Here is a 13,771-nt window from a genome sequence, read left to right as displayed (position 1 = left end):
CAGTCATTTACAGATGAAGAATACCCTGTCACCAGCTTATTCTTCAACAGAGGAGAGGCCGACCGGGAAAAGCATGTTCATTTCCTGTAGCCCATCATACACACCCCATCTTACATTTTAATGACAACCTTGCCGATGTGTTTCCCTGAGGATAAGTAGTCAAAGGCAGCCTTTGACTCCTGGAATGGGAATACGCGACTAATAATCGGAGTAAGAGAAACCTTTTTCTGCTCCAAGAACTGATTTAAACGCACAAAATCCTCTCTCGAACCAACTCCGATGCCCCTAAACTCTGGATATGAGTAACATGGCCATTTGAGACCGAGGGATTCCGTGGGGCGATGACTGACCTCAGTTGAGCAGTTTTGCTCATTAAAAGAAAAAGGGCATCCGGGCTCCAGTCAGCCTGAAATCCGTCCAAGAAACCCACGAGTGAAACAGTGCCACCTCTCTTGCGCAAAAGTCCAATGTCCGTCGGGATGGACCCTACGCCGGTGTTATTGACGACGAAATCGACACCCTTGCCGTCCGTTAAACGCAGGACTTCGGCGGACTGGTCGGGGTGAGTCTTGTAGTTTATGCCGCGGACTTTGGGGCTGAGTGATTCGATATACTGGATCTTTTTGTCGTCGGAGGATGTTATGATCGGTTGGATGCCTGCAGCGAGGCAAAGTTGCATCCCGAACATACTGACACCCCCGGTACCTGTACCAACGTCAAAATCTAGCTTAACAATTGCTCGGAGTCATATCGGCCATCAAGCACGCAGGACCTTGCTTACCTTGGAAGAAAGCGGCTCTAGTCCCTTCAGGGAGCCCACGAAGAGCTGTCCATGCTGTGACTCCAGCACAAGAAAGGAGGGATGCCTGCAGATCAGTGAAACTTCTTTAGCACAACCGAGACTTTAACATGCATCAGAATTAGCTCTGGAGCTCTGACTTACCTCTTCCCATGACAAATGCTGCGGCAGCTTCACCAAGTGCCGCTCCTCAAACACGCCATACTCACGTAAAACGCCATGGAAGTCTCCACCAAGGCCTGTTGGAGGGGTATCTTCATGCCCAGTAATGTTACCGACATCGAAGATTGGCGAAACGCGGTCCCCGACCTTGAAGTCATTGACATCCTTACCGATAGCGACTACCTCGCCGGCGGCGTCCGAGGCAGGGATACCGGATTCAATAGCGGCCGCAGGGTACTTGCCTTCCTGCAACATTGCCACATCGCGATAGTTCAGAGAGACAGCGTGGATCTTGAGTAAGACGTCTTTCAAGCCGAGATCCTTTGGGAGTGTCTCGGATGATAATTCGATGGTCCTTGGGAAGTCGCCAGTAGAGCGTCTGAAGGCTGAGTAGGTGTCCGGAATTGCCATGATTGCGGCTTAGGAATGAGATAACGAAGCGTAAAGTTCAAATTTGTCATACACGGTGTTCAAGAGCAGTTGATGGATTTTTAATAATGCTTCTCGTAGGTAGTTCTAGATAATAGATGGATGAACAATGGGGTGAGATATCCAGGTTTGCAGCGGGGTTTGCAGCGGAGTTGCGGACTCTTGGCAAATGGATTTGTCAGACCAGCTCAGGTCAAGCCCCTCTCGCCGATCCGTAACGTTATCAATGCAACCAATAGAGAAGACGATCAGGTTTGACTCAGTGGTAGATTTACTTGGCACTGATAGATTCTTGTTCTTGTGGCGACCCCGCATCCCTTCAAAAATATCTCTCGATTCTACGGTCCCTACGCCGGAAGGTCTGGTGCCTAGGTATCAAGCTTCCACTGGACATCTATTATTTTTATATTATCCTCTACAATCTGCTTAATCATTGCAGGTGTATCTCGGGTAAGGCAGTCGGAGAAAGCCTGATAGACAGACAACAATAAACTTTTGTTCTTGATAGAATAGACAATTTTGAACACCTCTGTGCGTGGTTAACCATCTTAACGTCGCATATTTCATACCAGAGCTTAGAGATTCAAGTCCAGTTCCCGTTTGCTATCCCAGAATTGAATGATACAATATCAGTGAAAGGGTACATCCCTTACAAGTTCTTTCGATGCAGGCGGAAAATATGGGACGTGTCTCCCACTGGGAGGGAGAATGGGAGGGCATCCTGGCACATGGATGCGGCACAGCTATAATAGCCCAACAAGCCGGAAATAAATCCAAAAGCGCCCGCGGCTTTCATTAAAGCCTTGGCAGTCTCCACCTTTCCATCTGCAAGGGCAAAGTTGGATGCAGCATCGAGGCTGAAACAGAGCTCAATAGTGGTGAAGATGAGGAAGGAGACCAAATTGCTGTTGATGAATTAGTAACAGGCCAACCATGAGCATACAGGTGAGTATCACTTACATTGGCAACGATGCAATCATGAAGAAAATGTCCAAAACCGCCCAGACTTCAGGTTGTCAGTTAGATCAAGCTCCTTGCTGGTGTTGATGGGGAAGACTCACTAAGCACGAAAAATCCGAGTGCGTTGTGATATTCAGCGGTTGCCCCGCCATACGAGTCCATGACACCTAGTGACGGGGCTAGGATCACACCGTATCCGCCGTAAAACAACGCTGTCAAGTTGAATCAGTCTTGCGTCCGATCGTGGATATAGCCAATGACCCAACGTTGGTGTCAGAGACGTATTGAGGAAAACGAACCAAAGGCGCTCAAGGATGTATAGCCAAACGTGTTACCCCGGACCATCTCCCATTGAGCAGAGATCAACATGCCAATGCCGGCGGCGAAACATAAGTTGGCAATAAAGACTGTCTGTGTTTCCACCCCTCGGAACCCCATCATTGCCAATGACAAGGTCAGCAGGGTAGTGGCGAATCCTCCCATAGCTAAAGGCGACTTTGGCATCTGGTAAGCAGTAGTCCTCTCGGTCATGGAAATGGGTGTCCTACAGGGTTACCAATCTGGTGGCGTAGGCCAGAGCTGGTCAGAGTCGGAGTCGAGACCGGGGTTGAGACCGGAGTCGAAATGTATTCGTCGTTGTGCTTGGAACTCATGTTTGCGATTGCCTTAGAATGCTGCTTGCTCAATACAGGAAGGTTTCATTTCAACCTGCGCACAGTTCTCATTATTATACGCTCTGGCACCTCTATTATTACAACGCTCTCGAGTATCCCCTTCCGCTCAGAAACGGCATTTAGGTAATAGTTATCTAATTGCCGACGGGGGTGAGGAGGCTTCTGCCCCAACGGATCAATCAACAACTGCAGTAACGGCACGCCATGTCTCCTCATTAGTCACGCAGACAGTGAGACGCTGTCGAGGTTATTGGCTGGTATTGACGCCATCTCCACGACGACTGGTGTCGAGTTTGCGGGGCTCCGCTCGCCGGCTTTTGCGTTAGCTAATAACCACCCGACCTGCATGGATATCCCGAGCATACCCCAGGTTTCTCTCCTTCACTCAATCTCGATGCCTCCGATTTCCCCCGCGCAGTTGCTAGCTTATGCGGGCAGAGATGGTGCGGGGACGAGGTGCCAGTGATGAATAAGAGAATACGTAAAAAGTGAGAATTCAACGAAGTCACCAGAGGAGAAAATCTTTTAGCGTCCCACATGTGGGCCATTGCCGGAGCCAGGTTCCGCAAGTGCCGAAGGGTCTGCGCGTACTTGAACAAAGTGATTGCTTCCAAAGCAATTCCTCAAATACAGAAGAAAGAGCAGCAGGTTTGGAGTGTAGCTCACCACGTTGGTGATGGGCGCAGTGGAGGGCTTGGCAATCCGGGGCAGACCTGCTAATGATGCGACGCTCCTTTGCACTGGCCTACTCCCCACTATTAAGCTGGTGATTTCCCTAAGGAATGGACGATGTTTTGAGATGGAATTTTGAAGAAACTAATTGTTTCGTAAGAGAAACCCGTGACTGGGTGGTTAGACACGCCGTATGTTGCAGTGCGCATACTTCAATATGCAATGCCAATACTTCACTTTGACATCATTCCCGCGTGACTGATTAACCGCCAATGGAAATAAGACTACCCCTCGGTGTCTCGGAAGGGCCCTGATGTCTGGGAATCACGTTTTATCATCGGTTTAATACATATGCTATTCTGACCGCTGTTTTGTCACAAGACCAGACTCGCTGATGCAGGCCAGGTGATGCTGACCAGGTGATGAAGCAATGGCTGACGGCGCTATGACTTAAGGTAACACAAATTGACCGAGAACGGATGGGGTCTCGGAGCGTAAGTTAGACGGCCCGTTCCGTTCAAAAAAATGTTGAGAAGTCAAATTCTGTGCACGTCGTATTGATGATTCCTTCAGGTACCTAGCTAATATGGCAAGCGAATTAGGGGCTGTAGGCGTCTCGGTTGCCGTCGGCCACGGTCGTGAGCGGGCCATGAGCTTCAATTCCTTACACACTAGAGAGGCACAGAACAATAGGCAGCGTCAAACATCTATTTCCTACTCTAATTCTCTGCTTAGAAATAGGCATCCTCTACTGTGTCTCCTCGGCATCTGGGGGAGGCTCGACAAGCTCTTCGGTCTTCGATGGACAAAGCGCCGACGATGAAGTAGGCGAAGCCGTGGAAGGCCGAGCCAATGTGCAGTGTCTGCCAGTCGAGGAAGCGCGGATTGCCGACTTCGTCGATGTATGTGTTACCAGTTTCACGGTCACCATGCAGCAGAGATGAATCTGGGGTTCTTGGTGACGCAGTGCTTCCTCATAGCCGCTACCGTGCGCTCGCGGCTCTGCTTGATAATATCAAGGCACGGCGGGCGACCCTCCCCGAGGGCTTGGCATCCCACATCAATATGAGGCCAATCATGGCACGCTCTTACGCAGGCGTGAGCCACGAGTGGTCAGCCATAGACATACCCCAGATCCCAGCATGCAGAGCGGCGATTTGTTCGACGCCAGTCATGACACGCTCAACTGGCCGAGTCTCGACGGGGTTTCCAAACGTGAAGACTTCGTGGTTCAGGTCATCCATGGCCAGAATAGCCTGCTATCTTTCCTAGCCGGCCCACCGCACCTGGGTGGAAGACATTCGGTAGGCTTGGGCGCCACGAGGTAGAAGAAGTTGGTCTCGCGCCTGTACACGGCTATTACGATCTCATGGCACCCCTCCAACGCCAGCATGGCTGCGCTGAAGTCTCCCTTGAGGCAGATATACGTAGGTTGAACCGCCCAGACGTCGTCATCTTCGTGGTATTGCATTACATGCCACCTTATTTGTTGTAAAGTTTAAAGAGGATTCTTTCTTACACATGGCCGCTTTCAACATCGGGTAACCAATCCTTGAGCTTACTGGGTCGTCACGGGTCGAAAGCCACTCGAAAGGGTCCATACTTGACACCCGTGGTGCTAGTTATGTATCCCAATTAGGTTTGCGAAAAGTCCCCCTAGGCATTAACAGAAGTAGTCCAAGTGGTCTGTGTCTGGTACAACTTCAAAATTGGCGCCGCTTACTTGTCTTTTTGATTTCATCATCCATCCGATAAACAATTATCATGTTTCTCATGCCTGACGGCATTGCCGTCAATCTGAGATTATGGGCTCGTGGCTCCAAAAAGGCGGTTGTTGATAACGGTGTTACAATGACAGATCCCCCCGTGAGTGATCCACCTGACTCTATGATGCTTAAACTCCAGGTCTGATGTGCGGGCATATTGGGTTTACTATCTTCTGTGTCATAGAGCTTCAGTCCATTGACTACGGCATCGGGGCGACGCCATCAGAAGAGGGGTTTGATCCCATCAAGGCTGCCATGGTCAGGGTACTTTGTTTTGAGGCCGCGTCTCGTCACATTTACTTGTGTTAACGTATTCATGTGCAGTTCTTCACCGTCGCCCAGATCGTATACATCCTTACCACTGGTATCTCGAAGCTCGGTGCAGCATTGGTCCTTCTCCGAGTCGCCGATAAATACGGCATGCGATCTGTATGACTGACTCTAGTGGTTTCGATGGTAATTATCTGCATATGGATCTTGGTTATGGCTCTGGTATTTGCCTTGCAGTGTCGTCCGCTGTCGGTGGCTTTGGGTGTCGGCACAGGCACATGCCTTTCTACGTCCGTCATGTGGAACCCACGTATTGCGCTTTCAGCCATGGACATGACTGCGAGTTGGTTCGATGCGGTGCAGACATCTTCACGACCTATACACCCACGTCTTTTCTGATGCCATGTTATAGGGCTTGCCAATTCACATGCTGGCCAACCCAGTTACGCCTCATACTGAAGGTTTCAATCCTTGTTTTTCTCCGACTAGACGCAGTGTAAACAAGCCGTCCCGGAGATAGTTACGCGCACATGACTGACATTCGTACAGGAGCTCCGTTGCCCCTATCGTCCGACTTAAATGCGCCATCGAAGGAACCCAAATGTCAAGCAAGGGATGTCTCGCCAGCGCAAATATCGCCCAAACAGCCCTCGAAGCAACAGTCTAGGAAGGTTGAAGGGCGTTGCTAATTGCCAATTCTATGATCGAGATCGACTTGAGCATCTTCGACGCATCACTGACAGCATTCCCGTCTCTGATAAGAAAGGCATCGGCTCCGGCTTTTACTCAGGGACGTGGGCCTATATCTTTGGCCAAGGCTCGCGTAGACTTCATAGGCCTAGTTATCAGCTAGATGGTAGGAATGTCTCAGATGCTGACAGTGGAGAAACTAATTAAAATATCCAAAAGCACAGGTCTAAAAATTGTTACTACTCATGATAGGGTCCGTCAGTCTCAAGTGATCGTCGTGGATCGAGTGGAAGCACGGGACTTGCTCCGCGCAAATCGTGTGCAGGTTCCCCCTTGCTTCCTCACTATTCAGCCCTATCCGTAGAGCTAGCCTACAACACCCGAGACACCTATCTCTAACGAGTGACTAATTTCTAGTTTTACAAGAAGAACAAATGCAGAATAAAGCGAATATTAGAGACCTGGGAAATATCCTCTGTGGTGCTGCCTCAATTCCCCTTTGCTGCTACCCTAGACTGCGGTGCTGGCGCGGCTGAGTATTGCTTCCACAGCCGCATGAGCCTCTCTGCGCTATGAACCATGAGTTGCTTGGGAAATGACGCGATAAATAATGGATTTGTATTTAAAACACGACTGATGTTTTATCGGCGTTGATCATTTCCACCTTTTTCTCTTTCACGTGCCCTCCTCAATTATTGTATGACTCGCAACCCGAGTCAGGTCAGACTACTACACGGTGTGAATGACAGCATTCTAAACCAATCACTTTGCTGGCTGTACGAAAGGAGAACCAGGCTCCTTTCCATTCGCTCAAATCGGATTCTATCTGCGGCATTGCTACTAAAAGCAGCCCGAGACATACTTAGTCTACCTTCAGCATTACGGAGGTGGTGGTGATGGCAGCCACTTTCGGCAGGGCTTATGTTTACCCCTGACGGCTAGTCTTTCGAATGCTGGGCCGCGGTGAATGCCGGCTAGTTAATACTACGTGGCAGGTTGGACTAGGTGAGCGGTGGTATCCTCAAGCCGTTTGGCAGGTTAGGGGAACCCGGGAACTGGCTTAGCTATGCCGTTTTCTTGGACGGTCTCCGCGAGGTTTGCTCCATCGGACTCCTCCGCCGGCCTGCCGGTATGGTGCCGGCATGGTGCCGGCTCTGCCTAGTGGTGGTTTAGCGGGTGAAACAATGGGGCTGTAGATGTCCTATTCTCTAGTGGTCTAAGACTCTCTTGGCGGGTGGCAACTTGTTTGGGACGGATTTGTTTCCCAGAGTGGCGGATTCGACGTCGTTGATGTCATCGAGGCTGCTCCAGGATCTGCAGTTTATGCGAGACAGACGATCCCGGCGAGTAGACGCGACGACTCGTAAGGCGGCGTCACACACGTCACACAATGAGGAGGTCGACTCCTAGATCCTACACGGAGTATTGACTCGCTTGATTGCCGCCGTCGGTAATGGCTTAACGGCGATCTCCGCAGTTAGCGATGTGCGCGTGAGTGACATGCGTAATCACCCTGCAGAGACTCGCTTCGTATGGCTGACAGAGGTCCTAGACAAATCAGCCAGCTTACGCCATGTTCCTTCAGAAACCGCTTCCTCCGGGACGGCACAAGCCATGGAATATGTGCAGAGGCTATTTGAGAACGAGGCTGTCTGAACCTGCACTAACGCGCGTAGCTGCGTCGTGTCCAGCGCCTAGCCGCTCTAGTCACCTTGGCTGACCCTCCTTGACCGTGTTTGCATCCCCTTCTCGGCATGGATATGCAGTCTGGTGCACAAAAGGTCTAGACCAGGAGGACCGTGTCATGGAGAATGGCCGTGCGGTTTCGGCTCTCGTACAACCCCCCTGAGCTAGCCAGCGCGAGGCTTGAGCGAGGCGTGAACCAGGCGCGAGCTAAGCCGGATGTCCCAAATTAAGATGCCGGCAGATCCCTAGACTGAACGAACTCTCGACCATGTGCAGATCTTTTTGGATCTGCAACTGGGCCTGCAAAAGACTGCAGCAGGATCCCCGACGCAAGATTCAGGCAGCATCGCTATCGTCGATTGCCGATGACAGACTGGCATCAAGGGGTCTCGAGTGTGGAGAAGCAGCACGAAATGCACCGCGCGAGTGACGACTGACAGTTCTTCAACTCCAGATCTTTAATTGATTAGATGCTTGAGATAAAGTAATGACACACCGCCTCCCAATTAGCCTGCAGAAAAGAAGCTGCCAGTTGGCTTCTACAAAAGCCTCTCCCACAAAGCCTCTTCCACAATTGCCGCAGAGTCGCACATCAGAGTCGCGCCTTGACATTGCCCACGCCTGAAACGGCTCGTCGGCGAACTCTATGCCCTCTAGTGGGTGTCGATCTCTCGGCGCCATCTCTCGGCAACATATCTGGCCGACGGGCTTTGGGCGACAGCCTTGGGCATGGCTTCAATTCGAGGCACGCACGACACATTTAATGTCAGCGCCTGGCACCTATCTGCACTGGGCAAAACATCCGGGCTGGGGAAATGAGGATCATGCCGATCCCGCCGCTGGGGACGCTGGAGACCCTCTCCTCACCGAGTCTAGAGGTTGCCGGCTCCCGACTTGAATCCCCAGCTTGTGGCACCGCCTAACTTGCTCTGTTGAACAGGGCCGGCCTGTATGACACATGCTAGGCCCGCGGATACGAGCCGCCAACTAGGCACAGATAGCCCGATGATAGGGTTCGCACCACGCGAGTCAGATACACCACAGCTCCCGCTCGTGTCTCTTGGCAGTCGGCTTGGCTATCGTCTCGCAGGCTGCGGACAATCCCCTAAATTGAGGGGAATGAACCGTCGAGTCTAGCGGCTTATATTAGAGTTTAGTTTCGCTTTCGCACTGCTTTGGTCAGTCCATTTGTTGGTCTTAGCAGCGCGCTCGGGAGATTCGGGAGATTCGTGCACCTCGGGACATGAACGACCGACTTTTATTAATGTCGTCGACTGCTCTGCATCTGCGTCTTTGGTCACCCCTGGCTCTTTAATCGACGGCATTTGTGCCATCTTTGCTTTTTGCTCATCCGCCTAGGTCAGCACGAGGGACGATTCGTTCTCCGTCCTTGTGGCCACTATCCCGCGGTTACCAGTACGATGCTCACTCTCATTCCCGACCGCTTCGTCCTCGAAGAAGTAACATCAAATGACCTGATCATTGCGTCTCTTGCCTGGGGGTTCACCCTCGGCATCGGCTGGCTGACGACATGGTCGGCCATTCAGCAGACGGCCAGTGCCTACCGCCGTCGTGGGCTCGGGTCTATGATGCGCAACCCCTACATCTGGATGATTTGGGGCGAGATTTCTGTGTGTCTTGGGTTCGGCATCATCTGCTTCATGTACATTCTAGGAGTGATAGCGCCCAGGTAAGTTTCGGCAGATGATCCTGCGTTCCCAACTCCAAAGGGCACTGTACTGATATTGCATGCAGCTTCGCCTTCTACTTTTGCATCCGTAAGTATAGTTATTCAGAAGCCCCCTGACATACCGTGTTATCTCAGACTAACTCCTGCTGTCCGGTTCAGTGACCCTGTGGGCGCTCCAGGTTCAGTTCCTCCTCCAGATTATCGTCAATCGATGTGCGATCCTTCTCCACGACCGAACTTATGTATGGCGACTCAAGTACGGTGTTGCCGCATTCATTACCGCCATTAACATTTCCGTCTACTGCATCTGGGTCCCTGCTCGGTTGCAGATTTCAGAAAGATATATTCACATCAACGAGGTTTGGGACCGTTGTGAAAAGGTCATTTACCTCCTCGTTGACGCCTTTCTCAACCTCCTTTTTATTCGCACCGTCAAACAAAATTTGGTCGAACTGGGACTCAGCAAATACGACAATCTCGTCAAGTTCAATATGTTTATCATTGTATTCTCTCTGAGCATGGATGTCCTCATTGTCTCCATGATGAGCCTGAAAAACACCTTTGTGTATGTACCCGTGTCTCCCAGCAGATGGAAGGTTCTAACAGCCATGTCCCGTCTAGATACATGCAGTTCCACCCGCTTGCTTACATCGTCAAACTCAACATTGAAATGTCCATGGCTAGTCTTATCGCCAAGATTGCTCGGCAATCTGGACATGCCCACGGATCCGACTACAACAATACGACCTCCAGATCCCGCGGGACAAGAGCGGGAGGAGATACAACCTTGGCGAATAAAACTCAGGACGAACATACCAGATCGAAGGCTTGGCCAACCGTCACCACGACTGTGGAAATGCACACAATGGAGGCAAAGGCTAATCCAGGTACGAAGGCACAGCTCGGGTTTAATCACAACGACACCGACATGCTTTTAGATCAAGCACCCTACTCTGTACAGATCCAGGGTGCCTATGCCAGCTCCGCGGGGGCTTCTAGACAAACCGGAGAAGGCTCAATAAGTAGTCGAGGCTCCGAAGGTATAGACTCGGTCAAGTGAAATTTTGAAGAGATGAAGCAGAAATCTCCTATTTCGGGACTTGCAGTTGGCTTTCTACGTTTCCTTCAATGTTGTCAATGGAACTCCCTACAATACCCTCAGATACATCAAGCAATACAATAATAATAAAGAGTAATACCATAAATTTCGCGATATTCTTAAAGCTGGTGTTGACTTAACTTTCTTGAAGAATACACCAATTCGCCGTTGATTTTGACCTCAGGCAGTATTGTCGTTATTTGGCAGATTGTCTGTGCCAGGGTGGTTTGAGTGGAAAGAAAATACCGACGGTACGGCGCGATATCGATCCGCTGAGTCTTGCGTATCCACAATTGAGCATAAGCATTAGCTGTGTTGGGATATTGGTCCGGCTCTTTTATTAGTGAGCAATCTTGAATGTCACCATCCCGGTCACCTGGGTCCGGAACCCGGCTTTTCCTCCGGCACGAACTTAGGGTCCATGTTCGAAGCTAATGTCGAGTGGCTAGTTATTGTCGATAATGTGGACGACCTCGGCAACGGAAGTCAGAAGATCATGCAAAGAGATAAACACGAGAGCGTGCTCATCACGAGTCGGGATGATCTTAGTCCGATGTTCATCCCGCGGGGTTGCGAGCAGTACAAGCCAGGGACATGTCGCAAGAGTCAATAACACTGCTCTTCCATTCTGTCGGTCAGAGACCTCGCGCAGTCTGAGAGGGTATCGTGGCAAGATAAAAGCAAATGGCAGACAAACTTGGATACCTGGCGATTGCTGTAGACCTCGCAAGAACGACCCAGACCCTGGAAGTGCAGTCAGCACCTCGAGGAATTTACCAAACATCACGGTAGGTTTTTGCACATTGGTTGATAAATTTTGAAGATTGTTGCCATCCGAGAACACAGTTTGGGTGGTACGGAATACCACGCTCCAGAAAAACACGAGACACCTACAGCTTTAATTTCTCACAGCCGCAGGCTCCTAGAATGAAGGGAGTAAGAGAGCAAAGATGTAGATTGTGATAAATGATGCCATGTGATTCACAAACATTGGGTGACTTACTAGAACGATATTGATACAATACGCAAACACCTGGTCAATCCACCGTATCTCAATCAATATCTGGAACAGGTAGTGCTTCCCAGAGCTTCATATCTTTACCAATTTTCCGAATTGCCTTTGTTGCATTCTTTCCTCCTAGTTCTTTAGCTTCTTCCTTAACTCTTAGGTCATAATTTTAGCTTCCTTATTAACTCTTATGCCATAAATTTAGGTCCCTCGGCAACATCATATTCCCGAATCTGGTCTGCATCTACACTTCCGATCTCAACAACAAGGCAGTCCTTTACACCAAACAGCACATCGGATGTTTCATACAATCAGTCTTTAACGAACAGTGATCTGAAACGGCGTTGGCATACGGATTCCTCCAACTGAATAACCGGTGATATTGCTGCGACTTGCGTTATGAAATCATCGTAACCGGGCTTTTCGAACATAAAATGCATACGACTCGGTCTGTAAGGATGCCTCTTGAGGAATTTCAACGGCTTCCCGACGGGGCCGTCATGGAGGATAGGGTAAGGCACTAGTACAATGGAGCGAACCAAAATGAACCATTCTTGTCACTTCTCATATATCTAACAAACTGGCATACGAAGGCATTGGCGTGTCATCAGACATGTCTGCATACGCACTCCAATGTCTCCCAACTTTCGTTCGGTTCTCAGCCTCATCGGCGATGGCAATTGCGAGGTCTGCCGCTGTGATCCCGTGCAACCTTCCATCCAAATTCTCCGCATCCTCGTTACCGGACGGTGGCTTTACTGGAAGTTCATCATAAATCGTCTCGTAGCTGCCAGTTCGTTTTCCAGAACGATAGAGCGCGGGAGGCGAGACAAATGTCCACGGGAACGAGGTGTTTCCGTTAAAAAACATAAAGCTGGTCCGGCATGCCGTAACAAAGGTCAAGGCCTTGTCATTCTTAAGCACTGCTTGCTCATACTCATCGATGATCCGGAGCGCGTCGTCGTCTGTCTTGCCTTCTCGAAGCTTAGCCCGCGCATCTCGATATTGACGAAGCGAGGAGCCCATGGAACCAAGCCTCTCTTCCATGTATGCGACATGTGCGTGGCTGTCCGCGATGCCTCGGCGGTAGGCGAGCCACCAAGCTGGACTCTCGGAGCAAGTTTGAAGTCGACTACCGGGCATATTTAAAGACCCACACCCGCCAACCATGATGAAGTACTTGACTCTGCTCTCTTTGGCTGCGATAATTATTTTTCGTGTCAATTCCAGAAACGGTTCTGCCTACTGTTAGTAAATGCATTGTGGGATCCTAGAAAAGACTAGTATTATAGAGCGCTCGTACGATATTGAAGGGCGTGCTCTCCGCCTGTATGAGGTCCGTACTCGTTGACAAGAACATCGAGATTCTTGAACGCATCGATGAGCTGCTCCAAGGAGCAATTCTCAATGTCAATCGAATACGGGGCGTAGGCATCGTGAGTTCCCAGTTTCTCCGGCCGTCGAGAGATGCCGCGGACTGTATGGCCGCGATTAATTAGTTCAATACACAAGTATGAGCCACCGAAGCCTGCTGGCCCAATAATCCCGGTCTTGAGTCCCATGGTTGTCTCGCGTGTTGGTGAAAAGAGTTGACAATTGCAGAGTTGCACTCGTCAGAGTATGTCGGGATAATATGCGAGTGGGCGATCCCCGGTACTCTTGCTGTCCCAATATCGTGGTTTACTTGTTCCGAGTAATCAATTTCCATCATACACAATCCCATCGCGTAGTGGGGAGAAGATGTTGATTCTGTGGGGTAAATTCATCTCTTAAGCAATGTGGGGTCAGCCTCCATCACAAGAATCACGACGCCTGACGATGGCGTACCAACGAGCTCTAAGCCCCGCCATATTACAACTCCACTT

At 50.3% G+C, this 13,771-nt stretch overlaps 7 protein-coding genes across 7 annotated transcripts; 2 read left to right on the top strand and 5 right to left on the bottom strand.

Annotated features, from left to right (window-relative positions):
• Nucleotides 1-71: 71 nt before the first annotated feature.
• BGZ61DRAFT_571782 (chaperonin 10-like protein) lies at nucleotides 72-1,494 on the bottom strand. The gene is made up of 4 exons (XM_046256076.1): nucleotides 944-1,494; nucleotides 782-866; nucleotides 351-705; nucleotides 72-285 (listed from the first exon to the last, which is right to left on the bottom strand). Exons 1-4 carry the CDS (start codon nucleotides 1,370-1,372, stop codon nucleotides 111-113), a joined length of 1,044 nt encoding a protein of 347 aa, XP_046106546.1. The 5' UTR covers nucleotides 1,373-1,494; the 3' UTR covers nucleotides 72-110.
• A 348-nt stretch (nucleotides 1,495-1,842) lies between these two features.
• On the bottom strand, nucleotides 1,843-3,027 carry BGZ61DRAFT_416023 (GPR1/FUN34/yaaH family-domain-containing protein). The gene is made up of 5 exons (XM_046243371.1): nucleotides 2,899-3,027; nucleotides 2,650-2,845; nucleotides 2,452-2,562; nucleotides 2,351-2,396; nucleotides 1,843-2,295 (listed from the first exon to the last, which is right to left on the bottom strand). Exons 1-5 carry the CDS (start codon nucleotides 3,001-3,003, stop codon nucleotides 2,040-2,042), a joined length of 714 nt encoding a protein of 237 aa, XP_046106545.1. The 5' UTR covers nucleotides 3,004-3,027; the 3' UTR covers nucleotides 1,843-2,039.
• A 1,400-nt stretch (nucleotides 3,028-4,427) lies between these two features.
• On the bottom strand, nucleotides 4,428-4,940 carry BGZ61DRAFT_530224 (uncharacterized protein; the record flags this gene model as incomplete). The annotated part of the gene is made up of 2 exons (XM_046253531.1): nucleotides 4,428-4,650; nucleotides 4,789-4,940. The coding sequence occupies 2 exons, from the start codon at nucleotides 4,938-4,940 to the stop codon at nucleotides 4,428-4,430; spliced, it is 375 nt and encodes a 124-aa protein (XP_046106544.1).
• Nucleotides 4,941-5,460: 520 nt separating this feature from the next.
• On the top strand, nucleotides 5,461-5,897 carry BGZ61DRAFT_530223 (uncharacterized protein; the record flags this gene model as incomplete). Its single annotated transcript, XM_046253530.1, has 3 exons — nucleotides 5,461-5,566; nucleotides 5,647-5,726; nucleotides 5,787-5,897. 3 exons carry the CDS (start codon nucleotides 5,461-5,463, stop codon nucleotides 5,895-5,897), a joined length of 297 nt encoding a protein of 98 aa, XP_046106543.1.
• A 3,632-nt stretch (nucleotides 5,898-9,529) lies between these two features.
• Nucleotides 9,530-10,501, top strand: BGZ61DRAFT_307347 (uncharacterized protein; the record flags this gene model as incomplete). The annotated part of the gene is made up of 4 exons (XM_046238756.1): nucleotides 9,530-9,798; nucleotides 9,864-9,886; nucleotides 9,958-10,363; nucleotides 10,420-10,501. Coding segments are annotated over 4 exons (780 nt in total), but the record flags the coding sequence as incomplete, so codon positions are not given.
• A 1,716-nt stretch (nucleotides 10,502-12,217) lies between these two features.
• BGZ61DRAFT_348366 (uncharacterized protein) lies at nucleotides 12,218-12,421 on the bottom strand (the record flags this gene model as incomplete). The annotated part of the gene is made up of 1 exon (XM_046240055.1): nucleotides 12,218-12,421. A coding segment is annotated over one exon (204 nt), but the record flags the coding sequence as incomplete, so codon positions are not given.
• Nucleotides 12,422-12,470: 49 nt separating this feature from the next.
• BGZ61DRAFT_347932 (uncharacterized protein) lies at nucleotides 12,471-13,468 on the bottom strand (the record flags this gene model as incomplete). Its single annotated transcript, XM_046240021.1, has 2 exons — nucleotides 12,471-13,144; nucleotides 13,210-13,468. The coding sequence occupies 2 exons, from the start codon at nucleotides 13,466-13,468 to the stop codon at nucleotides 12,471-12,473; spliced, it is 933 nt and encodes a 310-aa protein (XP_046106540.1).
• Nucleotides 13,469-13,771: the final 303 nt, after the last annotated feature.

The sequence above is a fragment of the Ilyonectria robusta genome (genome assembly GCF_021365365.1).
Source record: "Ilyonectria robusta strain PMI_751 chromosome Unknown BGZ61scaffold_6, whole genome shotgun sequence".
In the NCBI taxonomy this organism is placed as follows: domain Eukaryota; kingdom Fungi; phylum Ascomycota; class Sordariomycetes; order Hypocreales; family Nectriaceae; genus Ilyonectria; species Ilyonectria robusta.
Note: the sequence above shows the minus strand (reverse complement) of the source record. Positions and strands in the feature narration are given on the sequence as shown.